At 38.3% G+C, this 27300-nt stretch overlaps 1 protein-coding gene across 1 annotated transcript in view; it reads right to left on the reverse strand.

Moving 5' to 3' along the window:
* MLIP (muscular LMNA interacting protein) overlaps positions 1 to 27300 on the reverse strand; it is a 68247-nt gene that overhangs the window by 17977 nt on the left and 22970 nt on the right. The window contains exons 6-11 of the mRNA XM_061989181.1: positions 26309 to 26374; positions 26146 to 26229; positions 25991 to 26050; positions 24184 to 24228; positions 19314 to 19358; positions 10257 to 10382 (exon numbers count right to left, since the gene is read on the reverse strand). Of these exons, the coding sequence (XP_061845165.1) occupies positions 10257 to 10382; positions 19314 to 19358; positions 24184 to 24228; positions 25991 to 26050; positions 26146 to 26229; positions 26309 to 26374 (426 nt within the window). The remainder of the gene's footprint in view (positions 1 to 10256; positions 10383 to 19313; positions 19359 to 24183; positions 24229 to 25990; positions 26051 to 26145; positions 26230 to 26308; positions 26375 to 27300) is intronic.

Here is a 27300-nt window from a genome sequence, read left to right on the forward strand (position 1 = left end):
CGATTTCTTTTTCCACGCTAAAGGAGTTGTTCTTGATCACAGATAGTAGAAGGTTGATCAACCACCATACACCTACACAAGCACAGCATTTAAATATCAAAGTTCAAAAGAGAGAAACTCTCTTCTAGAAATAAAAGCAACTGGGATGATGTCTGGGAGAAAAGTACTTTTCCATGGCAACCTCAAAAGGCTGCTGCGTTCACAGAATGTCAGTTCCCACTGTGTTACTATTAATCAAATATAAACTCCAATGAGTAGGAGATTGGATGGCAAGGTAAACACCATTGATTTAATATAAAAAGTAATAAATATTCCCTTTAAATATTCTGCTTACCTATGAGCCTGTAGACCTGCAAGTGATTATGAATGGCTGACACTTCCAATGCAACTTTTAGTGAAATATTTGAAGAAAACAGTTTATATAGTGAAGCATTTCAAGAAACCAAACTCAATGACTAGAGTCCAAAGTTGGACATTAAAGAAAACTTGTCCTCTACAAGCTTGGATCCTTACCCTTATAAGTAATGTCTGATCAAGTACAGAAATGGCAATTTTTTAACATTTCTCAGATCTCTTGCAAAAAGACAGTTTCCTACAATCCATTTTCAAGGCTGTGCTGACAAATATTTTACTGACAGGGAGATTTTTAAAAGAGTGTATGTGAATTGTATGCTCAGTCCTTGCTGATGGAAAGAAAAGGCAGTCTTAAAGTCAATAGGGACTGAGAGGCAATCCTTAGCTAAGACTTAATACCTACTCATCCCCCAGCTCTTTACTTGGGCAGGTCCTTTCCTTCTCTCTCAAAATGACAGATCTGTGCTCTAACAGACATTTACATTGATTGTGCTTCCATATGAATCATAGAATCATAGAACAGCCCAGGTAGGAAGGGTCCATACTTTTGCAGGAAAGGCAGCCTAGATGAGATTTTCTAGTATCCTGTCCAAACACATCTTGAAAACCTCCAGTGATGGAGACTCCATCATGTCCTTGGGGAGGTTTATCCAGTGATTGTTCTCACTGTAAAAAAAATATATTGTATAACATGATGAAACCTCTCACATTGCAAGTTGTACTCATTGTCCCTTGTCTTCTCCATGTGGCTCTTTGTGAAGGGAGAGCCTCTGTCCTTCTTGTAGTCAACCTTTAAGGACTACATTACTGTGATATTACCCCCGAGCCTTTCCTTCTTCTGGGAGAAAAGACCCAACTCCTTCATTCTTTCCTCACAGGCAGGTTCTCCAGCCCGTTGTTTTTCTTCTTGCCCCTCATTTGTACTCTCACCAGTCTGTTCACTTTTTTTTTTGAATACGGGGACCAGAAGTGGACACAGTACTCCAGGTGCAGAGCTGTGCTTTTCCACTCTACATAGACCTCTGCTAAATGCTGAAGGGATTTCCAGCAGGAGCACCTTTGGAGTTAACCACAGAACTAAATGTTACCTCAGGCTCTTCATCACTGAAACAGTGGTGCTCAAGACTACTTTCAATGAGCTGAGGAATTTTTTTTATAGTCCTTGTAAATAAGATGAGCAGCACCTGGTGCCTGAGGGACAGAGTGGGGAAGGAGAGGACATGGGAGATGACAAGGCCAATGATAACAGAATTAGCTCACTTGAATGGGAAACATTTTTATTTCAGAAGCAGAGCATGCACAGAGAAAAGAAGAGCCCTCTCTACTCTTCTCCAAACAAGAAGTCAGACACAATACCTTCGTTCCCACTTTCTCGTCTCATCAAAGTTAAAACCACATTATGAAATTACTTGAGGCACAGTTTATGAATTTCAGCACTCTGAATAGTTATAACCTCCAAAACACGCCAAGTCTATCTTTCAACTTCATCTGTGTAATCCCACCAAACATGAAGGTTCAGGTACCTGCTGGAGTTTCAGACAAAAACAACCTGACACTGGGACCAGTCTGCTTAAACAGAACTACAGTGTCCTTCAATAAAATATTTCTGATATAAACAACTGTTATTTTCTTGTATGTCAAGCCAACAAATGAAATGTTACTGGTTTTAGAAGCTCATCATATCTAGTCTTCCTAATATAAGTTAATTCTGTTTTTTCCCATATCCCATGTCCCATTTCTGAGGGAACACTTCTTTGAGGTAATTTTTTAATGAAAGTGGGCATGAAGAGTAGCAACTCTATCCATCGGCACATCTTGTCCATTCTCAATAGTGTATTCACAACATATTTTAAATTATTGCAAGAATTTATGGTGGCAGGTTTGGCCCTCTAATGGAAGACAAAGCAAAATACAAGATACGGCTAGACACCATATAGATAGGGATTGACCACAAGGACGTCCACTATGTGTTTACCAAATGGCTGGAGAGACAGGAAGCAAGTCACAGTGCATATTATCTGTTATCTCAAGGAATGTGAAGTGGAGAGGGATAACTCCAGAGAGGGGTAATTTACAGAGATGATGGTCCAGATTTAGTAGAGAAGGGAAAGAAGTTTCCATGATGTCACAATGCTGTTTATGGAATAGGTCAGTTTAAAATTTCAACAGTTGCACTGTGTTTTCTGCTAGTTCAGTTCCTTATTACATGACAGTAAATTAAAATATTTGTTTTAAAAAATATTAATAGCTCAGGCTTTGGTTGGATCACACAGAAGACAGTGTAATAGGCAAATATCATCAGGTTTTTTATCAACATATATCGACTCAGATGTTAAATATTGATTCTGTGAGTAAGATCAAAACTAATCTGCCTTCGGTTATCAAGAATGTTAACACCATAGATCAAAACAGAAACATTTTAAAAATTGTTTTAAGTGGTTAATATTTACTTCTTGTGTAAATAAACGTCTGTTTGGATTAAACTAGACCAATATTGACATCTGATCATTGTTTCCCAAAGTATTGGGCCACACCTACCCAGAGACTGACATCAGTTCAGAAATACAGTATATTTTACTTAAGGTATTTACTGACACTAACACTAATGCTTTATAACCTTACATCACTCTAACAATTAGATTGCCTCATTTTACATCACCTTATCTTCATTGGCTGAGGCTCTAAAATTCTTGCAAGTACTTTTAAAATTAAAATTATTTTAAGCACTGCAAAAAAAAAAAAAATATAGTAAATTCAGTTATACTGAAAATTCTCCAAAGAGATCTGAAAAGTATATTCCTCTCAACAGTCTTTGTCATTCTCACTAATCTTGATTCAGAAGATCTAATTATCATATTTTTGTGCTAATTGTGGTTAACATCATAGATTCCCATGGATTTCCACTAAGTCCTATGAGATGGAAGAGATACTTTGCTACATTAACTTAAGTAAGGGATGTATTTGGAGAAATACAAGCATTATCATTGCACGGAGTCTTAAGCAAAGTCAGGAGCCTGTTTCACCCACATAACAAGAGAGATGGCAGTGAGAAGTCAACCACATGTCCAAATACATGGACATTTTTTGCTTAAATTGTCACAGCAGGTCAGTAGTAGGGCTTCACCTAAACACAGTCCTCACTATTAGCTCCTTGTGAACATAACTATCCAAAATGCTACTACAGAAGTATTTAAAATTAAATTAAATGATCATTGAAGCTTTTCTTTTATAGAATTCATCACTCTTCAAAGATTTCTGGGCTATGGATGATGTTTCTCAACCCTGGAAAGTTGCAGTCTTAATAGAGAAACAGCATTCAATATGAAAATAAGAATATATAAAATACACATAAAATAAGGAAAAAACACATAACATATAAAAATAAATTTTCCTCACTGATGTGTGAAGCTAACACCTTCATAATAATATCTTTGCTAAAAACTCACAGTAAAAAAGAACCCAAGTTGGAGATCAAATTTATGTTATACAGGAAAATGGATGAAAATAAAGACATGATGTAGCTCTCATATTTACATTGTACAGGAAGAACACGTTAACAGAGAGGTGTGACTGCATTTATCAGTTTGAAAAGCTCACAAAGGTTTCTTGGAATGACAAAAGTTCCTTGAGATAAGACTGTGGATGAAGAAGTCTTGTAATCATAAACATATTACGGGTGGAATGCAAATACACAGACTGGGCTGTCTAAGGATGTCTGCATTCAAGAGAAGAGTTTTGAGTGCAGAATGCTATGGGGGAAAAAAAAAGAGCAGCAACAAACCTTCCTTATTTTGCAACTATTCAGCAACAGTATCTCTGTTTGACAAAACAGCTAACATGATATAGGAAAAGATTACAGTATCTTAATCAAATTCAGACAACTTTGCCCTACCTTATTCATCTTACTATAAAATTTTTTTCATTTCTAGCTTTGCTCTCATTAGCAACACCAAATATCCATTTTCATTATAAAAGTTGGTTTCATCAGTTATATGAACATTTGTTTGTTCATGTGAATGCTCTGCTGTGAACCAGGAAACTTGTCAAAAAATACTTGATCATAAAATGATTGCTGCCTAAACAAACTTGTCAGTCCAGTTTAGTAAAAACTGAAATGGAACACCAGTCCAGTAGATGTAAAAAGATGTGTTTTTTCAGAATGCTTCAAAGACAGAATGGAAGGTTGGGTTTAGTTTTAGGTTTTGTTCATTCTAATAAAATGTAAAATGGTAAATTCTATAAATCCCACAGGACATAATGGCCAATTTCAAACACTATTGACATTGGCTACTAACCTAAAATTATGCTTGTCATCGAATCATGGAATTGTTTTGAAACACCTTTAAGATCATCAGGTCCAACCACTAAAATAATACTGCCAAGCCCACCTCTAAAATATGTCTCTCAGCACGTATGTTTCTAGTCAATGGGGAGAGAAATGTGTTTCCAGGCATTTTTCCACAGTCTGACAGCTGACCAACATACATTCTCTGCAGAGATAATACTTCTTTCCAAAGCAGTCTCAATTTCCAATGTCCCTGAAACTAGTAATTTGTATTCCACCCTGATGCTTCCCCTGATGAGCAAACCATTACATAGTCTAAAGAAACAGCATCTAATGCTTGCAGTTTAGCCTCTTGCATCCCAAATAAAGCACACTATACATCTCTGAGTGGGATTATCTGCTCTGGTATCCAGGTTTGAGCATTTAAAGACAGTTTCTGTATTAAGAGAGAAGGACATGGAAGGGATGCATCTAAGGGATTGAAATAGCATCTTCTATGGACTTCTACAACTGATGCTTTTCTAATATGAAACTGGACCTCTTGAGGTCATGAGAGTTGCTCATGACAGTTGCTCTTCAAAACGGCTTCAATCAAGACATAGGGCTCTGTTTTAACCTTACAAAGCTCATTAGTCAGTCTTGTCATCCACAGACCTTGGACCATAGTAATTTTGTCTAACTTCACTGCTGTTTCAAAGAAAACATAAATGTCCACAAGGATGTGATTCCCTTTGCATTGGTAAGACACAACTGCTTGTCAAGATGACAGATAAATACACTGGAAAATCCAGTATCTCTCTCAGATTACCCTCCCTTCCCTCAGTCCTCAAGAAAAAAAAGAAATAGTCCATTACTTTAATATGGATAAATGCTAAATGAGCATGAAAGAGGAAATAGATATTATTACTTCTTTAGAGAACAAATTGCTCGAATGAAGAGTGGTGGGAGTCCTGTCCTAGCAGGTCTAGAGGAAGCAAGCCCAAATGTTATCTGTGCCAGGAGAAGAAAAAGCAGTAACATCTCCACAGACAATGGAGACACAGGCTGATCTGAGATGCATCTCCCATGGCACCTGCTAGCACTGAATTCTAATTACTCTGATGAATTCTGCCTAGAAGTAAAAAGAATAAAAGCCTGACAAAGCTATTGAATCACACCATACTTGTTGCTCACCTTATTGTACAAAGAGTTGTGGCTGTAAAGGCTATAAGTATTCTCATGAACACCACATCTGATGGCAGATAAGTGGCTGAAAGGTCCAGGGCTAAGACAGTCAGCAAAGGAGACAGATGGAGGATGTAAAGGGGACTTAGTTGGAGTGATCAGTTTAGTTGGATATAAAGAGTGTAAGAGAGCAGTCTCCTATGAAAAAAAAAAAAAAAAAGAAAAGTGAACGGAAACAGATTAATGGATGCAAAAAAAAAAAGCATCTTTGGACAGAAAGCAAAGTGCTTTATCTTGCACCATTTTTACATTTCATGGCACTTGATGATTAACCAGGAAAGATTGCTCTACACTAAGCACTTTCATCAGCATGCGGAAATCTGTTGTAGATGTCCCATTAAACCAGTTATGCTTTGACTGGAGTCCAGTGCATCTCCCTTCAGTAGCTCAACTGATGCCTAAGTGACAGAAAAGGAGAGCCCAGAGGGATCTCGTGTCAGGACAAAATGGCCACATTTTGAGACATTTTTCTGAGAGGGTAGATTGGGAGGAAAATGAAAAATTGTCTGATTAGTACAAAAGAAAGTCTGCCTTATCTATGTACTAGCAGGAGCACTTCAGGCTTTTCAACAAGCCTTTTCAGCTATTTAAGAATTAATTCAGTGAAGGTACATGCAATATGTATTTCACCACTGCAGGTTGTCAGCAGTCATACAAACCAACACGTGTGCTTTTTTGCACATAAAGGATTAAATAAAAAACTTTTTTAAAAACAAGATTTTTTAAAATATTTGGGATAGATTCAAGTAGATATAACTAGCTTTTGGCACAAATCTCAGGCTTAAGTTTTGTCAGGGTTGTTGACGCAATACATCCTGAATTCTCACCTTTTCATCTGGCTGAGTCTAGACCAGAAACTCTCTTGTGCTCTGTGCCTTTTAGCTCAAGACCCAGAAAATTTGTGACAAGAGCTATGATTAGTTCCAGCAGAAGCTAATGACAAAAGACTGAGCCCAGCAGTAGAGAGAGCGGGTGGAAAGAGACAAGGAAGCAGCTGCTCACACCCACCTTGCCTCCAGCTGCTCCTCCTCAAACGCATCGGCCCTACTTCTATTAATGATAAACCTTGGCAAATGGGCATTATAGCTTCATGCCAAGTGTAACTAATAACTCTTTAGTTCATCCTTATCTTGCTCTTCGGTTGCCCAGAATAGTTTTATAATTTTAACAAAGAAGTCTATGTACATTTTTCTTTATAAATATTTGCAACCCTGTGAATTTTCTAACTTTTATAATTAATTCTTTTTAATATTACTATTTTACAAAATGCCCTGTTTTTTACCAGAAAAAACATTCTGTTTCATCAGTTTCAAATAAAAATTTTCATTAAGTCTTAGCATCAGCAATGCTTAAGAGACACACGTACTGCCAGTATGTTTTATGGTGCTTTCTTGAACAAATTGAACCACACTTGCTAAACACTGTCATATTGGAACCTCATAAATACTACACTCTGTCTGTAACAAGTGTTTTATGGAAGAATAGACAGTACTAAAAGTTGTATGTGCCCTCAGGGGAAAAAAAAATAAAAGAAGGCAACATAAACTGAGAAAAAGACAAAATAAAATGTTTTTTTCCCCTGCTTTATAAATTTTATTGGCACACCAGTGTCAATCTATGTACAACGTACCCAGAACACATAAAAAGAGCTATCTGTGAGCTGAGCTACATCCTTCCCAGATAGCAATTGTTGACAATGGTATTAGAAAAAAAAGGAAAAGAAAATGCAGAGAGAGGAAGAGAACAGAAGTATAAGAGTTGAACCTCCCAGCAGAACTGTGGAAAAACTCCAAAGGAAAACATGGAAAATTATTAACAGCATGAGCAGTTTTGCCCTCAGCCACAGTAGATTCCTGCTAAGTTCTTACTTGAGGACAAGTGGACTAGCAGCAACTCTTCCACAGAAAGCAGAAAGTCTAGCTGCTTTTCTCCTAATCTACAGCTCTCATACACCATGAAAGCAGTCAATTTACTGATTTGGGGGTAATATTGGTGGGAACACCTCCTACTTTTTAGAAGCCAGCCACTGTGCAGCTAAAAAATGCTAACTATTGAGAGCAGGTAAAGAAGGGGAATGAGTGTCCTTATAGGCTAACAACCCTGTGGTTAGAGATAACAACCACAATTTTCAAGCTGTTGCCTGGGCACTAAGCCCAGTCCCTCAGGCAGTGCAGCAGCTCTTATAGACACTAAAACCCCTCAGGAGAGTTTCATGGAGGCTGTGAACATTCTTGTGTGGGCATCCAAGTCTCTTCCACTCACAAGGAACTTATATCAGCACCATAAACCTATTCTGAGAGGCAAGAGCTGAAATCATAAACATCTTCAGCACTTTAGCATTTTCTCCAGGTATGGCTGTTATTGTACTACTAATTGATGTATTAGACCACCACCAGAATATTATAGCCGTTTCTCAAACAAACAAAGCTAGTTTCTGTTAAGTCAGTGAGTCCATCTGAGTATGGGTTCTAAGTACTCCCTTTTTCAGAACAAAGAGGTCTTAAGAGAAATCTCGTAAAACAGCAAGTATTTTACAGTAGCCTGAGGTATTTCTTAGGTTAGGATGAAAAATACCAGTTTTTCAGTATTTTAAAGCATATGGCACTGTTCTTTTAAATAAAGGAAACAAAACTGAACATATTCATTGTGAAATTAACTTTTCCATCTATCCAAACCAGTGCACTATTTGTTTAGTTTATTTTATTACATAGCTTTCATATAAAATGACCTTGGCTTTTGTTACAGCAACCACATTTACTCATGAGCTTATTATGTCCTTAATACTTTGATAATATGTACCATAAGTAATTTGTAAAGATGTATTAGTTTTCACAATTAGCTTCAACTGTCAGAAAGCTTCAGGCTATGGCAATAACCTCAGGTTCTTATTTGCCTGAAAATACAGACTTTAGTGATTGCATTGTTCCTTCCTCAGCAAAACTAGACATCAAAATCAGTGCCCAGCCCTGATAAAAGGGAGGATTGAGCTGCCACTGCCTTTGCAGCGAGGCCCTACTGAGGTAGCCTAGAGCTGAAGTTCTCTAGCAGCAGCCCCAGGTCAGCTGTCCTCTTCTTTCATCTCAGGTGAATGGCAGCACAGTGCTATGGTATTAGGAGGTTTTCAGTAAGCGAAAGCATGAAAAACTCACTCTGAAGTCACTTGTAGTTTCTAAAGTCAAATAACCACTGTCAACCTCAAAAGTTTGGAGGCAAATTGCAAATAATCTTTTTTAGTCATATTTTACAGAAACTCTATATTCTGTAGAAACTTACAGAATGAGAAACCTTCAGATGCCACCAGAATGTGTTGCTGGAACCCACTAATGCTACAAATAAATCTTTGTATCCCTGAGAAATGCTGGGATTGCCTTACAATAACTCAGAACTATGGAGAGGAATGGCAATAACTAAAATCTTAAAAAAACTCAGCTATAAAAGGAAGAATAGAGGACTGTCATTGCTAAATTCTCTCTTTAATGTGACTAGAGAGGCATAGAAGTAAAAGTAATTGAATTAGTAAGGTATTTTATTCACATCACGTCTGACGAGGACTATTGGTTTTATTTTACTGCCCTCCAGATGGCAGATTCCAAACATACCGGATAGGTTAATAATAAGCTCCTACAGGGACATTCAGATTATGTATCATAGTTAAGGTTTAATTCACAAAAATGCACACAAACACAGATACACAAGAAAAGGCTGACAGAACTATTTTTCTGGGTTTGTTCTGAGATAACACCTCACACAGGTCAGCAAAGTTCAAGATGTGTTTTTGCAAAATGATCCTACGGCTTTATGTCTGTGGGAAAAGAGCACTTTTGCTGCCCCATGGGCTGCCTGTTAATGCACCTTGTGTGTCTCTTCCACAGAAGAGCTGTCTCCTCGAGCTGTGGAGGGACAGGAATATGAACCTATGGAGCTATGCAGTGGGGAGTAACAGGAAAAATCTTTGGGGCTCCTCTCCAGTCTCCCTTGGAGAGGGAAGAGTGAACCTTGCCCAGCCCTTACTGTCCTCATTTCTCTTAAGACAGGGTTCAGGTCTGAGTCTCAAAAGGAGGAAGTGCTTTCTAGCAGATGTGATCCAGACACCTGCTTGACAGAGGAGAACAGGATTTCCACTTTCTATTGTACAGTGTCTCTTAAAGACATCATAAAAAGGCCCTCTCCTCAACATATAGGTTTTTAGATCAACAAAAAAAAAGGTTCCAGTAGAAAGACTAGCTGCCCATCTCCAGCCTGGAGACTTTTCCAGAAACCAGATGCCACTCAGGGAATCATCTAACCATGCAAAAAAAGAAGAAACCAGGACAAAAAAAAATCTAAGATTATCCCATCATCTTTAAGTAAAATAGCTGAGGCTGTAAAATCCTTCAGAGTGAGAGTTACTCACCTGCTCAATATCTTGATCACTGACTTCTTCAAGGTATTTTTTAAAAGGATTGGGTTGATATGGCTCCTCTTTTTGCTGTGCACTCTTTCCTTTCACCAGCACAGGACGAATGACACCAGGTTTTGTCTTGATCAGAAGAAAAGAGATGGAAGAAAAACACAATTAAATGTTTTATAATTTACAGAATATTGTTAGACAAGTCAATTCCAGTGGGGCTATACTGACTAGATTCTTTTCAATGCCATGAATAATGTATTTCAGCAGCAAAATTATTCAGGTGTCATGCTGCCTGGTCTACTTTTGATACAGGTTATGGATAAAAATGGCAAGAGCTGTTTTTATGCACAGAACTTCATCACTGGCATCTGTTTAGTACTGACATAAAAATAGATGCTGGGCTGTCAGACAATGTTTTGTGAGCTTTGCTGGCTGTTTTTCCTAGCTGTTTAGCTGCATCTTGATAAATCATCAAGTCACACTTCATGCACAGCCAAACATCTTCTTTCACACTGCAAATTCCTTTCTGAACTCTTCAAAACAGTAACTGTGAAACTTGAAAGTAGGGAGTGACTAGTTGGAGAGCAGCTCTGTGGAGAGGGACTCTGGGAGTCCTGGTTGACCACAAGTCAGCAATGTGTGCTCATGGCCAACAAGGCCAATGGCACCTTGGGATGCATTAAGAGTGTGGTCAGTAGGTTGAGGGAGGTTCTACTCCTCCTCTACTCTGCCCTGGAGAGGCCTCATCTGGAGTCCTGAGTCCAGTTCTGGGCTCCTCAGCTCAAGAGGGACAGAGAACTTCTGGAGAGTCCAGTGCAGGGCCACCAAGATGATCAGGGGACTGAAACATCTTTCATATGAGGAAAGGCTGCGGGAACTGGGATTGTTCAGCCTGGAGGAGACTGGGAAGGGGACTTGATTAATACTTACAAGTATTTAAAAGTTAGATGTCAAGATAGGGCAACACTTTTTTCTGCAGTGTCCAGTGACAGGACAAGGGGTAACGGACAAAAGCTGGAACACAAAAAGGTTCCATTTAAATATAAGGAAAAACTATTTCACTGTTCAGGTGAGGGAGCCCTGGCACAGGCTGCCCAGGGAGGGTGTGCAGTCTCCTTCTCTAGAGGTTTTCAAAACCTACCTGGACAAGTTTCTATGTGATCTGATCTAGGTGGACCTGCTTGAGCAGGGCAGTTGGACTAGATGATTTTTAGAGGTCACTTCCAACCCCTACCATTCTGCAATTCTGTGATTCTATGAACATGTGATGCTGTTAACTTACACTCAGGCAGCAATATATTAGAGGGTCTTTCTGGGAAATACCAGTGACTGCATGCTGAATTTTGATAGTACCTTTAAGAGTTCAGTTAGAAAACTACGATTTTAGAGAATTATTCAGTGTGGAAATGTGATATCCTTCATTTTAGACAAATTGGATTATTTAATCAAGAAAATATTCTTGGTTAGCCACCAGCCAATGAAAAAAAATTTATTACTAACCTGTCAATTTAGTACATCTGTGATTTTCAGAATTCTTATAGTAATATCTGACATGATGGATTGTGGCATAAACTCTAAATGGAAGCTAGGGGATAGTTTAAAAATAGACAAGTTGTTTGGTAAGCAAAGAAAAAGAAAAAAAAAAAAGTACATTCACACTGGGATTTGGTAATTCTGAAGTCCTGTAGGGATCTGTGATTGAATTTACACTTTTAAATAAGTCAATTATATTCTTCTTTGATATGGCTATCCCATAGAAAACAGGCGATCTTTGACACAACTGATATAGATTACAACAGGACTGCTACTCCTTCCATGGTTGCAGCCCAGAGGGGCAGCTTGACCAGCTGAGACTACGAAATAGGTACTGTGCAGTGCACTCAAAATGGTGCAGCTGAGATTGCTGGATGTATTATGTGAATTGAGTTATGAATCACCTTAAAATTAGATCGGCAGGCAGCCTGCAAGGACAGGGAAAGAGGGCTGTCCATTGGAATGGAGGGTACAGATGTCCTCACGTGCTTACGCATTTGCCCTGGAAAAGGATAGATCAGTTCCCAGGAGCTGAGTGGAAAGTGGCAGAGGCAGGAGGAGGACAATATGCCTGGGAGAAGCAAGGCCCAGGCAGCAAAATATTTTCCCTTAGCTTTGCTTTTGATTCCCTCTTTCCTTTCCACAGGTTGAAGCCTTTTCATACATCTCATCAAATAAGAAACATATTTTACTGAAAGTAAGAACTAGAATCATAGAATCACGGGATGGCAGGGGTTGGAAGTGACCTCTAAAGATCATATAGTCCAATTCTCCTGTCAAAGCAGGTCCACCTAGATCAAGTCACACAGGAATGCATCCAGATGGGTTTTGAAAACCTCCAGAGAAGGAGACTCCACACCCTCTCTGGGCAGCCTGTGCCAGGGCTCCCTCACTTGAACAGGAAAGAAGTTTTTCCTTGTGTTTAAATGGAATTTTTTGTGTTCCAGCTTCAACCCATTACCCCTTGTCGTGTTGCTAGTTACAACAGAAAAAAGTAATGCCTCAACCTCCTGACACCATGTAGATATTTGTAAATATTAATAAGATCTCCCTAGTCTCCTCCAGGCTGAACAGCCCCAGTTCCCACAGCCTTTCCTCATAAGGAAGATGTTTCAGTCTCCTGATCATATTGATGGCCCTGCACTGGACTCTCTCCAGAAGTTCTCTGTCCCTCTTGAGCTGAGGAGCCCAGAACTGGACACAGGACTGCAGATGAGGCCTCACCAGGAGAAGCAGAACCACTCTCGGCCTGCTGGCCACACTTTTCTCAATGCATCCCAAGATGTGATTGGCCTTGTGGGCCATGAGGGCACATTGCTGGCTCAGCAATGAGCCAACTAAGCCGTGATGTGATATTAACTCCTTTAAAAGAGTAATGACTGCATTAAAAACTTGAAGTTTTTCTTTAAGAAGGTCAACTTAGGGAAAGATACACTGCTTATTTACTGAACTTAGAATTCATGACTGTTGCTTTGTAGGATTCACCATAAAGTAATTATTTTCCTCTCCAGGATTTCTGATTAGAGTTTGTAAAAGTGAGATATTCCTGGCATTAAACACAGAGATAAATAAAAAAATAAAAAGAAATGTGCAGTTGTTATTATGTTATTGTTATGCAGACAGAGCATCTGTGGCCTTTTAACACTCCTCCACACCACGTAATCATGCAATTAAAAGCCCATTGAGGTACCCAAAATCATCAAGGGTAAGCTATTCTCCTTATGTAGGAAACCACTTCCAAAAGCACATTGTAGAAAGGCTGTTAAGGAAGTGTTTTCTAAACAACATCATACACTGAAGTACTGATTGAGTCATATGTTTATATCTGACTCTGCTGCCAGAGTGGCAGATATCAACCAATGATCAGAATTTGAAATACTTTATTAGTTCCCTAATAGACTATATAAGATCTTTGATCCAAAACCAAAATCCTGAATTTTTTCTTTGATAGCAGGTGGCACAAGCAATTCTGCTGAGATACAAGCTAAGAAAAGCATTGGTCTTCCTACCATGACACTGAAAAATGGTAAAGGCTGTTATGGTAGCAATGGACTGCTGTCATATGACTATAGCCCTATTATACAGGGCCAAGACACAGACTAGAGCTGATCCATAATTTATTGTTCTAATTCAGTGCCAGGGTGCTCCCTGACATTGTTTTGGCCCAGATCAGCAAGTACATAGAGAGAAATAGGAGGAAAGGCTGGGCCAAGGTGCCTCTTGATAGGGAGTATGGACATGGCCATCCTTGAGAGACAGAAGATATTTTGGCTGTGTGAATATGAGTCTTGTATGATATTTGCCTCAAAAGTCAAAAGACTTAACTTCTCATCAGCATGTGCATGGCCCATGTTCAGGATGTGCAACTCTCTCTCTTTTTTTTTCTCCAGGTTTATTATTGACAATGTGTCTCCCTGACCTCTTTTTGGAACCAGTGATCCCAGTTGCAACTCCATTCCTCTCAGCAGAAGTTTAAAGTCCTCCTGAGTTTATGCCTCTTTCTCCTATTGGAGTCATTATTACTTCCTCTTATCCAGAGTATTCAGAAATCCCCAAAGTATTTAGGGCCAGACACTTCCTTGATAATTAACAAGCACTGCAGTCACTCTTTGCTTTGTTTTGAGTCACTACACAGATATTAAGTCATTCTGGATACATGGACAGCTTTCCTGTAAGAATGTTGTCTCTTAATATTTCATAAGGAATTGTCTTTTTAATATGTTTTCAGTGCAGTGCTGTTTTGTTTAAGCCTGCCTCTGAGACAACCAGACAAATGATTAAAAGAAGCATGACATTGGCAGATAAAAATACACAATAAAACACGAGAGTTAGCCTTGGGATAAAAGAGTTAGCTGCCCTTTTCCTTTCCTTTCATTTCCTTTCTGCTCTGAGTCCATTAGACATCACTCGACAAATACCAAGCACCAAGTCTTGTGTTTGCCTGCATGGCCTTTATATCGAACCTTTCTGTACAAATAGTCTCTTGCAGTCTTTGAAGTCTTTTGCTTCAAATGGGATAACCAAAGGATTCTCTCATGGAGTGGAACCATTCCCAATCCTTCCCAACAAACTCATTAGTTTTGGGGAAACAGATCCTGAGGCAGATGGGAAACATATGCAATGCAGCAGACCCGAGCCAGTGCATTCATCTTCTGCCAACACTGAGAAGCCAAAATCACCTGAGGATATCTGAACTGTTTAAAACTCCTGCTTTCAAATAGTGAGGACCTGGCTCCCTTGTCATGAAGGAGTACTACAGTTTTCACTGTCACCAAAGAGATTTCTTTATCCTAACAATACAAACATAGATGGTTTGTCTAGTTGAACTGTGAAACACCTTAAAATATTCCCTTTCTATTTTTTCTGCTGTTAGTCTTCAAAAAGGGAAATATGTTATTGAACATATTTTTTTATTTTTATTTTCCCTTGTAGAAGCCTTACACTTGCCAAAATGTAATAAAACATTCCAGGCAGTGTATCAGTCTGACATGAATTTCTCCTTTAGTAGATTTGAAGGTGTGAAGGCATGTGGTTAAAGTTATTGCCCCTTCCTTCAGCTAAATAATAAATGGCTCACATCACTGAAAAGCTGAGGAAGGAAGGAAAATTATTTTCTCCACTTCCATGCTGAAGGAGCAGTAAGACTTGCATCAGAACACATAGAACAAGGTCAGTCACCTATTTGAAATTCAAGTCAATTTTATTTTTATTCATAACAAAATATTTGCATTTCAAGAAACAGATGCTTAATACTACACCATATTTTGATTTCCAGTGACTCTGTGCTAAGCTAAGTCAGAACTAAAATCAACAGATTTAGTCCTTTTCCATTCTGTTCACAGTACAGGGATGAGTCTTTTCCTCAACAGCTGGACCACAGTAAACATAGTGTGAAGAAGGCACTGATGCTCCTCTTCTGGGACCAGCAAAGGAACAAGCTTGGAAGTTTGGGACTGGAAAAGAGAACAGGTTTGCTCAGGTGCTGCTCTCTGTCCAGGTTGTTGCAGCATAAAGGCAAACCCTTAGCACTGATGCTGCTCACTGTTTCCCTCCGCTTCCTTCCCTTTCATTGGGAAACTCTTAGCACATTTAAGTTCCTTTCACTCACATTTTCCTTTGGTATATCACGAATTTCTGTTATTTCCTAATTTGTTGTGTGAGGGCTCTATGGACCACTCCTCAGTATAATTTGGCCTTTTCAAGCAATTGCTAGGGGACAGCCCATGAGACAGAGTACTAGAAGGTAAAGAGGTCCAAGATAGTTGTTTTATTTTCAGGGATCACTTTCTCCAAGCTCCAGGTAGGAAATCAAGCAAGCGAGCCAGGACACCCTCATGGTTAAACAGGGAACTCTTGGGCAAACTCAAGTGGAAGAAGAGAATCTATAGATCATGGAAGGAAGGGATGGCCACTTGGGATGAGTATAAGTATAAGAACGTTGTAAGAGGAAGCAACTAGGAAACTAAAGCATTGTTGGAGTTGTGTCTTGCAAGGGAGGTCAAGGACAATGAGAAGGGCATCTTCAAATACATTATGGACAAAAGTAACACTAGAGGCAATGCAGGCTCACTGATGAATGAGGCAGGTGTCCTAGTGACAGGATACAGAGAAGGCAGTTAATGAATGCCATCTTTGCCACTCTCTATACTAATGGAGACTGTCCTCAGGAGACCCAGATTCTAGAGGAAGTCAGGTTAAAGGAGGAATTTTGTTTAGTTGATGAGGACTGGGTTAAGGATCAATTGAGCAATCAGGATGTACAGAAATCCATGGGCCCCAATGGGATGCACCTGCTGATGCTGAGGGAGCTGGCAGAAGTCATTGCTAGACCACTCTCCATCATCTTCAGTAAGTCATAGAGAGCAGGAGAGGTGCCTGAGGGCTGGAGGAAAGCAAAGATCACTCCAGCCTTCAAAAAGGGCAAGAAGGAGGACCTGGGTAACTACACACTGGTCAGTCTCATCTCCATGCCTAGAAATACGATGGAACAACTTATCATGGGTGCTGTCTCCAGGCATTTAAAAGGCAAGAGAGTCATTAGGAGCAGTCAACATGGTTTTACCAAAGTGAAGCCATGTTTGATGAACCTGATAGCCTTCTATGAAGATATAAAAAAAAACAAAAACAAAAAAAGATACACGAAGAAGAGGAAACCATGGCTGAAAATTAGTTCTCTTTCAGCTTTCCTCAAAGTGACGGAGGTTCTCACACCGGCAAAGAAACAATTTGGAGGAACTATCCTGAGTACAATGACAATAAGATAGATTTGAGAACAAATCAATAAAATGAATAAATAAAGTGCAAGGAATAAATAAAGTTGTAAAGCAATTCCAGTGTGGAAATTGCCACACTATGAACTGTGGTATTTAACTTACTCATTGAGACATAACCAGCACCAGCAGAATGAAAAATGGCAACTATGAGGTAGGTTTTACTACAGGATCCTGAAGGGGATGAAGAATCATAAATCACTGCACATGGCATTTCAAACTGTGCAAAGTAGTAGGAACAAATTACACTAAAAAACAGAATTAGTATATATTTTGATAAATAAAAGGGAATGGCTTTTGAAAGGGCACTAACGCCTGATAATTTTTTTATGGTTATTTTAAAGAGCTGGTGATGCAGGAAAGCTGGCTGAAATGGTAGATGTAGGTTCTGAGAATCAACAGACCATCTTATGTGAGGCTCGGTATTTTGGTTTCATTCCCATCGAGTCCCTAAATGCACGAGCAAAGATAATGAAATGAGGCTGCATCACAGAGCAAAAAGTCCAGTGGAAGTGCAGTCATGCTGCAAGTAGACTTCCAAATGCTTTAGTGAAGGTCTTTCAGCAGAGCCTGCAAAGGAAATGAAACTGCTGTGAAGTAAAAGAGAATATTTCTATGGACCAGTTAAAAGATAAGAAGCAAAAGGCTGGAGTAAATGTTTAAATTTCACAGTGGAGAGAAGTCACAAATAGAGTTCCTCAGAGATGTGCTCTGGAATCTGGGCTTTGAATTATGGATGTACGTCGGCTAGAAAAGAGTGGCTACTGAGGTGACAAAGCATGCTGGTAACACTGAATTATTCAGAAGAGTAAAAACAAAATACCAGTGCAAAGAGCTGCAGAGAGATCTCACTATACTGAGTGAATGAATGACAAAAAGGTGGATGAAATTTAACTGAATTCAACATTGATACATTTTACAGGGGGAATCAGAACTATATTCTAAACTTACACATGCAGTTTAGAATGTTTAAACAGTGTTAGTTTAACTAGTTAGCTCAAAAACTAGTTCTTAAAATTCAGAAAACATGTTTTGGGTTTATTGTATACAGTTCTATGCAAACATTGGCACACTGCTCAAGAGAAATAAGATTAACTAAATAAATTACTAGGAATTGTTAACAAAGGAATAGAAATATTAGTAAAGAACCTTATCATGTCATCACATAAAAAATGAAACACTGTGTTTAGAGACAAAGAGTAGTTTGGGGGTTTAGTTTCCCATTGTCAAAAAAAAAATCAGAAAAATATATAGAAAAAGGCAACAAGGATCATCATAGATATGGGACAGTTTCTATACTTGTCAAAGTGTGACTAAGCAATTTTTACTTTTCTGTATGAAGAAGAGGTGACTGATGCAGTATTATGGTTAATACCTAGAAAAATCACTAGCGTAATTTAGAAAGTAAAAAAAGAAATTCTTTGATATTTCAGTTTAAAAAGTGAAGTCAAGCACTAGGTTTAACACAAATAAATAAAGTATTATTTCACACAACCCATAGTTAAGAAGTGAACTCTATTGCTACAGAGTGTTTTAGAGACCAAAGTATAAGAAGATTCAAAAAGTAACTGGAAAAAATATGAAAGAAGAAGTGGTCAAAGATTACTAAATAGAATAAATTCATTCACAATGTCCCTAAAATTCCCTTAGCTGAGATACAATCAGGAAAATGTCTCATTCACATCTCATTTTTTCTCTAAGCATTCATTACTGGTCACTGTCACTTGGACAAGTTTCGTGACCTTTCTTCTAATTCTTCTTCAGAAAGTTTGTCTCTAGCAGGACTAAATTGAGATCAAAGCAAAAATGAATAGCCAATGTATCGTCTCCCTTTATTTGTTTTTTCCCTTGCTTTTCACTAATTAAGCCACCTTTCATTTAAACGAGCATGTAATAAAAGAATAGATGTCAGAACATTGCTGGATATAAACAAAATTGTATAAGTGGAATATTTAAAAGAGTCCAAGAACCAGCAGAAGACCCTATAGTTGTTATACACCTCCAGATTCAGCAAGACTCTCTGGTTTGTGATTTGGTCCATGGGTTTACAAATAGCGTTGAGTTTTACAGTTAACTAAAACAGGTATGTGCTCAGTACAGAAGAAAGCAATGCAGTTCCATAGAAGCAATAGAGCTTTGTAGGAGAACATTGTTTGTAGCTTCTTTTAAAGGACAAAGAAAGTAAATAGTAATTACTTTAGATTTTGTGCTTGTGCAAATTTTGAAAAATAACATATCACAGCTGTGCAATACATACCAGCTGACTCTCTGTTACCATAGGTACAGATTTGTAAAGGTTGGCCTGCAAAAAAGGTAAATACACACAGTGTTACATACAATATCATAGTGACTATAGTAATGACAGATGTAAAAACCATGGACAACAGTATGTTTAGGTACAGATGTCAAAATACTGTCATTTTAAGTTTCTTTTTTGGTATAATAAAATATGATTGTTTGTTTTCAAAATTTTAGTGACACTTTTTTTCCTAAATGCAATGAAATTTTGTTTTTTCATCTCAATCTAATCCCAAAACATAAATTTTGACATTCCTTAGCCTGTTGGTTACTTTTCAGCATCAATGTCATTAACACTATCAATTGTACTGGGAGGTCAGTCCACTGTCTCATCCTTCTCACTTTACGTTATGAAAACCAGAACAATCCTACTCAAGCATTTCTCTTTTTTTCCTGACTATATCTTGAACAGTAGAAGCCTTGTTTTGCAGATCAAGAGTAAATGTGATGAATGCAAAATATTTTTGTATGTATGCGAAATAGTCATATGCCACATGTTTATTCGCCTGTGCTGTTGAGAAATTCAGAATTTCTGGTGCATTGATCTTTCAATCAATTCTTTGAAGCTCTGCATAAGTTCCAGAGGATAATACAGTGCTTCTGTACAGGTAATATGCCCTTCCTTGATGTAAGTGTGATCTGGAGGCCTTGAAACTCTAAAACATGAATATCTACAAGATATTTGAAAAACATGAATATCTACAAGATATTCATCTAAAACATGGTTATCTACAAGGAGTAGATAACCATGGCTAGATGTTATAGCTGCAGCAGCAAAGAAGTCAGTGCCCTTATAGATTACAGCCTTCTCTAGAAGGACCATTACAAAAGGATTTTTATCAACTTAACTATATATTACTCTCACCATTTCAAGCAGAAAAGCAATTCCAGTCCCATTGAAGAGGGAAGAACATGTTTTTCCTTTGCACCCCTGTGACAAAGACTATGCAGAGATTTGGCCACAAAACTCTGGGTATAGTCTCCCAAGTGCTAAATAGAGATGATTAATCATTTCCCAAACCTGTTGGCTCTACTTCTCCATTGACAGTGAAAACAACATCACCATGAGTCATGGCAGAGGATTGTGCTCCTCAATGAAAGCACTCATGTATCTAAACTCAGTCACTGGTGGAGGAAACCTTCCCACCCACACAGTGCCATTTGTGATTTAGCACTAAATCTACAAGAAGAGTATCTTCTGCCTTTGGCAGAGTAAACTAGAGTTTTTACTAGTGGTTACTTACATACTAGGGAGACTCTTTCTTGTCATTAACCAAATGCAATGACCAATATCATTCTGAGCTTAAAGACATCAAAGGACTTCAGAATGATCTACAGATACAAGTGGGCTGGAATTAAATTCTCTCACTTCAGTGGTACAAATTTAGAGTAAATCTCACTTCAAAGGGGTTACCTGAAATGTCTATAGTGTCTATAAGACCTGAAATATCTGTGTGCATTTTTAGCTGCTTCATATTCTCTCATTTTTTTACTTAAATGTCATGTCTACATCTATTATTTTTTTAATACAACTGTGAAGAAGAGATGCACTATTATAAAATGGTAATTGAGATCAAAGTCTATACAGTTGAAAAATATGTTATATGACAATTGCAGTATTTATTGCATGAGAAGACAAAAAGTAATTGAGGTCAAGGCAAATCTATGTCATATTAATTGTTAAATTGCAAGCTACTTCAACATTTTTGTATGATCTACTCCATACAACCTACTGAAGTAATTAGTAATGTTATCATGTGTGCATAGATATATACTTATATTTGTGTGTGTTTATAAATAATACTTGAATATGACTACATATTTTCCTATCCCTGACTCATAAATTAAAGCTTTTCATTTTGCTAAAAACACTCTCAAAGCAACATTTTGACAAGTGTCTCAATATCAGACGTCATGCATACAAAAAGATTTTTTTAATTGTATTGCTAAATTACCATTCTAATTCTCTCTGGTAAAATTAACTCAGTTGCACAAACAAAAAGCCTACTTCTAAAAGAAAAAAAAAATGAATTGCCAAAACAAAGGCTATCTGAAAATTGTTACTCTGAGACAGTTCTTCATGATACATCACACACCTCCTGGGGGAATTCACAAATTGGTATTATGATAACACCTGTACAACACCCAGCTCCTGGTTTCTACTGAATATTCTCTTAGATTGGCTCAAAATAGGCATTTTGTTTCAACTTAGACTTCTTGCATTAAGAAATGTTGCACCCTGGACTACATCTCCTCTAGTCCACAGAAGTCATCACACACACAACCTCAGGAAAAGGTCCTTTACAGTTAATAGTTAGCACACACCGTGCTTGGTCCACACCAACTACCACTCTTCCAGACATCACAGTCCAGCATGGAGTGTGCTGCTCTTCTTGGGGTCAAGAAAATCGCCTAACTTGGTCTTCGCCTTGAAGACCAGAGGATAAGCTTGCATCTGGATCAGGAGCTGGGACAGAAATAGCTTTTGCACGTCCTACCAAGGAGGCAGAGCAAGAGAGGAGAAAGAATTACGACTTACAAAATATGTAAAGGGCGAGTGTCAGAAGGATGGTCCCAGACTTTTCTCAATGATGTCCAATGATAGGACAAGGGGCAATGAGTACAAATTGGATTATAAGACGTTGCAAAGAAACATTGGGAAAAACTTCTTCACTGTGAGGGTGTGAGAGAGCACTGGAACAGGCTGCCCAGATGGGTTGTGGAGTTTCCTTCTCTGGGAACATTCAAAACTCATCAGGACTAGTTCCTGTGTGACCTACTCTAGGTCGTCCTGCTCTGGCCTGAAGGTGATCTTTCAAGGTCCTTTCCAACCCTTAAAATTCTGTGATTCTGTGATATGGGGGCTCTTAGGGACACATGGCCATTCCTTAGGAGGTTCTGCTGCTGAGTGATGTCATAGTCCAGGAGAAGATCTTGGTCTTTTAACATAGTTATCTGATCTGGTTTCTGATAAACACAAATTTCAGCATGCATGAACAATTTATAGGAAAGGTTAGCCTACCCATAGTATTTTGCATTATTCACAAACATATTTTTAATATTGATTTGTTTCAATTGTCTAGAAAATTCCAGAGGAGACTGAGAAGGAAGAGTTTGTTGGGTGATTTTTTTTTATGGCAGCAGAGAAAATCTAACAGTATCCCAAAGACTCTGTGGGGAGGTGGCGTAGAAGCAGAATGTGCCTGAAGTTCTGCTGTGATGGAAGAGACCTACACTGGAGGAGTTTGTGAGGAGCTTCAACCCTTGGGAAGGGCTCACACCAGAAAGGTTTGTTAGGGACTGTATCCTGTGGGAGGCACCTCATGTTGGAGCAGGGGAAGAATGTGAGGAGTCCTTCTCCTCTGAGGAGAAAGGAGCAGTAGAGAACATTTGTGAGGTACTGTCCACAACCCCCATTCCTTGTCCCTGTGCTGCTGGTGGAGGAGAAGGTAGAGATACTGGGAGCAGGGACCTGAGCCTGAGAAAAGCAGAGAGGTAAGGGAAGAAGATCTTAAAGGGCTGGTTGTATTTTCCTCATCATCCTGCTCTGGTTTTGGTGTTGGGGTTTCTTTTGTCTATTCTGTTTCTATTTGGTGGATTAAACTGACCTATTTTCTTCCTTAAGTCAAGTAGTTGAGCCTGTTTTGCCCAGAACCATAAGTGGTGAGCAAGCCCTCCCTGCTCCTGTCTTGATCCACAAGACCCTTGGTTACCTTTTCTCCTCCAATCTCACTGGAGCCACTACCTTCCCATCACAAGGAATGGGATGAATAAGGACATATGTAGTGTTCATTGCCAGCTGGCCTTAAATCATGACAGTACATAAGTTGGATGCCTGAAGTCAGCGGCAGATTTGGGAACTGGAGATCTGGAACGGGTTGGTATTAAATATGTTCTATTCTCACAGACTACCGCTGAAACACAGGAGTTCTTTTCATTAAAAAGATCTTTTCGAATATACTTTCTAATTAGTTTGAGCCAGCACAATCTGTCAAGTAAAAATCACAGTATGCAATAAAGTATGCATAACATCACATTCAAGAAGCAAAATGGAATTGATCCATCAAGCTTTGTGCTGGCATAAAACTTAGAAGCCTCTATTGCTTTGCCAGCACTGCTTTGACTTGAGGTTCAATAGAAATGCTGAATGATGAATAGCAAGCAGAGATTACTCACCACATGACTAGACAAGTTATAAGCAAAATATGGAACCTGCAGTAACTGTGTGAGTTAATAAGAATTAAAATGCTAATGGGGTTTAATGTTTCAATAATTTATTTGATGACTCAATACAGAGATTTTCTTTACATGTTGGAATGTGTGTATATGTGGCAAATCAGCTTCTATTCATCTAAGGCTAAACTGTAGCTTTTCAGATAGCTCCGTACCTTGGAAGGAAAAGTTTGGATCAACTTCAAATTCTGATAGATAAGAACCAAAGCAAGTCCCTCACAGTGCAGGCTGAGTCCAAACAAATAATCCCTTCAGGACCCATAACAGTCTGTTTGCCAAACAGCTGAGCTCTTGCAAACAATAACAAAGAAGCGTGTGCATAAATTAATTTTAACATCATATTCACGCAGATAAAATTATCGTTAGACACCACACTGAGGAGATTGTAACCATGTTGCATTCACAGCAGTGGGAAGACATTTCAAGTCTCAATTGATAGTGCTCTAATGTACCCGCTTCCCTGTACTAGAGACAGCTCCTCACGTCATGAGTAATGTCTGTGTCTACTACATACAGACTCATCTAGTACGGTAGCAAGATTAGACAAATTATACACTTCTGTATGCAAAATAAAGAGTAATTATAAAGGTACTTACATATCTCGTTTCTCGACCAGCTGCTCTCTGCAGTGTTGTTGACACCTTATACAAAATAAATAATTATCTTAAGAGCAAAGAGTTAATCTGAGGAGTAACTCAGAGATATTTTCATCATTGGGACAAGTTTTTTACCGCTCAAATTCAAGAAAGATTCATTTTTCCATAAATAGCCATGAGATATATGAGAGCACATATGTTAAAGTTTTCCTTTAGATGCCTATTGTGGAAAATATTTTATTTTTGCTGTTCAAAAACTTTGATCCCACTCTATTCCAGTTGGCCTTTCCATTATGTCTGAGAACTCCCATAACAAAATACTTGTTAGTAGATAGCCACAGGTGTGGTTGCTTCATGAAATTTAAGTTGCATTTGCTCACAAAAAAAACCCTGAAATACTATCTTTCCATGTTGTCATCTGCCAGAACTTGCTTTCCTTTGACTAATCCATTCTATATCTAAGGCATTTACTTATAACATATACTGCCTTTTCTTTCCTGTCTATGACTGTCTTTTACCCTCTTATTCTGAGGTCTCACAATGTTTATCTTGGTCTCTATGCTCAACCCTGTTAAACTCACCTTTTGCCTCATTTGGTTTCATGACTGATAACAGATGCCTTCCATTTGGTTAGGGCTCAGTTCTCAATTGCCCAAGGAAGCAGGTTTTGGATGCTATACTTCAAAAGTCTAACAGCATTGTAGAATTTTAACCACTTCAAATTCAGTGTAGACAATGGAAAACATTTCCTCATTTGTCTCTGATTGCTTTTTCAGATATTATTCTATTTCCACCTTTCAGATGCCTGAAGCCTGATTCACCACTGTGTGCTAGTTGACAGAAGTAATTTGAAAAATGAAAATTAAATTTGAAGTGTATATTGAATGTAGCTGTTCAGGAATGCTGTTTTTTACATGATGGACTGGACATTTTGCAGGATATTTTGAATGCATTAACTTTTTTATTTGCTCTTCTACCAAAAATCCTTCTCCTTCTGTTTCCAGCTGGATTTCTGACATTTTCACTTTCCTATAGCTAGTAATACCAACTTAAATTTACCTAGAACAAATTGAATACAGGACCTTCTTCCCTTGGTTATTCATTGTTCTGAACACAGAAAGCACAGCAATGTAATGTACTGTAATGTAATGTAATGTACTGTAACCAGAGGTTTAATACCAGTATAAAAAGTTACTCAATGTCTCATTACCTATTTCTGAGTTATCCAGGGTTACTGGATGTAGCAGACATTCCCCTCCTGTGAGGGGCCAGAGTCAAAAGAAAATCAATACTTAAGGAACAAGTCTACATATTCCTTTAATTACCCCATTTTTAAAAACCAATAACAAAAAAAATGTTTTCAGTCACTGAAGCTAGAAACATTGGCTCCTCTGTAGTAAGGACCCATAGATGGGATGAAATCTGGCAGATGGACAGAAACCCTGCAATATGGGAGGCAAAGTATGAAGGAATCCTTTCTTGTGAATCCTAGCCTCTGAAACATTAATAAACAGCTTCTCTTTTATGATATAACTCCTTCTGACTTCAGGAAAATATCTTGCAACAAAGTCTGCAGGGCTACAGTTCTGTCCTTCTATGTCTTTCAAATCATAGAATCATAGAATCACAGAATGGTAGAGGTTGGAATCATGTAGTCCAACCCCCTGCCAAAGCAGGTCCACCTAGATCAGGTCAGACGATTCTACTGATGTGTCCTACCCAAAGCTTTCTGTTACTTTACTGTTGTGACTTTTTTAATTATTATTTTTTGTCTACCTGGGAAGAGTATTTGGGCTTATTCACCTACCTTGCCAACATCTGACTCTGTACTCATCTGCAGGAAACTTGGAGAAGATTCACATCGGCGCTGGAAAATGATTTGCAACAGAGAACAGACTTATTAATGACAAGAGACAAAAGGAAAGGAAGACAAAAAGTCAATCCCACATACTGATGGGTTACCATAGTCAACGGGTCCTGAAGCACTTGATCAATGACAGCACACAGCTCTTCGGTTTGTTGCCTGAGCTGGGCAGGAGAGCACATCTGAAAAAGGAAAATACATCATTCATTTAATCTTTGGATTTTGTTTTCAATTACAGGTTTGAAAGAGATCTAACATTACCTCTGAATGAGTGTCCAAAGCAGTCCCTTCAGTCACACTAACAGTCCTGGTTGGCTCTTCTAATGCCTGCAATACAAAAGTTTTCAGTGTGATACTGAGTTCAGAATTTTTAAATCAAGCAAACATACTTTTTTTGCAATATTGTGTTTCCCGATGTGGCACTTTTCATTTTACCATGGAAAGGTGGAAAAAGAAGAAATTACAGGTTCTTCAGGTTAACAGCTTCTGATTCTGAATTGAGTGTGGAGGTAGAGATGCAGAGAACAAGAGAGATAGGTGAATTGTCTCTACTTTTAGCAGAAATTATCAGTTTAAATTGCCTTAGGGACCTGCAGGGTTTTTGGATTTTTTGTTTAGCACATTAGATTTTTCTGAAATTTTGTTTGCTAGTTTGTTGTAAAAAGTAAATGATAATTGAGGTGGGGGAAGAGTATTCCTGTAAAACACTTCCATGCACATGGGATTCTGTGAGAACAGACTGATCTCAGTGAGGTATCAGGGCTGCCAGTCACAGAAGATTTATATGAATCTGGCAGGAAAATGGCAGAATATTTTGAAAAAAAAAGAACATAAACACATACATAAGTAATTATTTTTTATTTAAATGTTGTTGAATATTGTATTTTTTTCTCTCTATGTACAGCTACTGGCTGCACACATCTATGTATGTAGAACTGAAAAGTTAATGACAACTTACTCTTAATATTATTTTAATACCATCTACAAATGATTCTGTACAAAAATACATTTACAGAACTCTCTGTCTTCTATCAGAGTACAGGGAGAAAAAATGAAGAGTAATCATTTTTTCCCTCCTCTCCTGCTTTAGACAAACCTATTAGCCTTATGCTAGAAAAAAAGCAAGAGAATTATTGGTTTTTTACGTACAGAAATCAGTGTAATCTTTACCCAAGACAGAAATTGACAAGATAAATAGTTTTTTTATCTCTGCTATCTCATCAATGTTATCCAGCTAAATTCTAAGATCAACA

Source organism: Colius striatus, chromosome 2 (genome assembly GCF_028858725.1).
Source record: "Colius striatus isolate bColStr4 chromosome 2, bColStr4.1.hap1, whole genome shotgun sequence".
Lineage (NCBI taxonomy): Eukaryota > Metazoa > Chordata > Aves > Coliiformes > Coliidae > Colius > Colius striatus.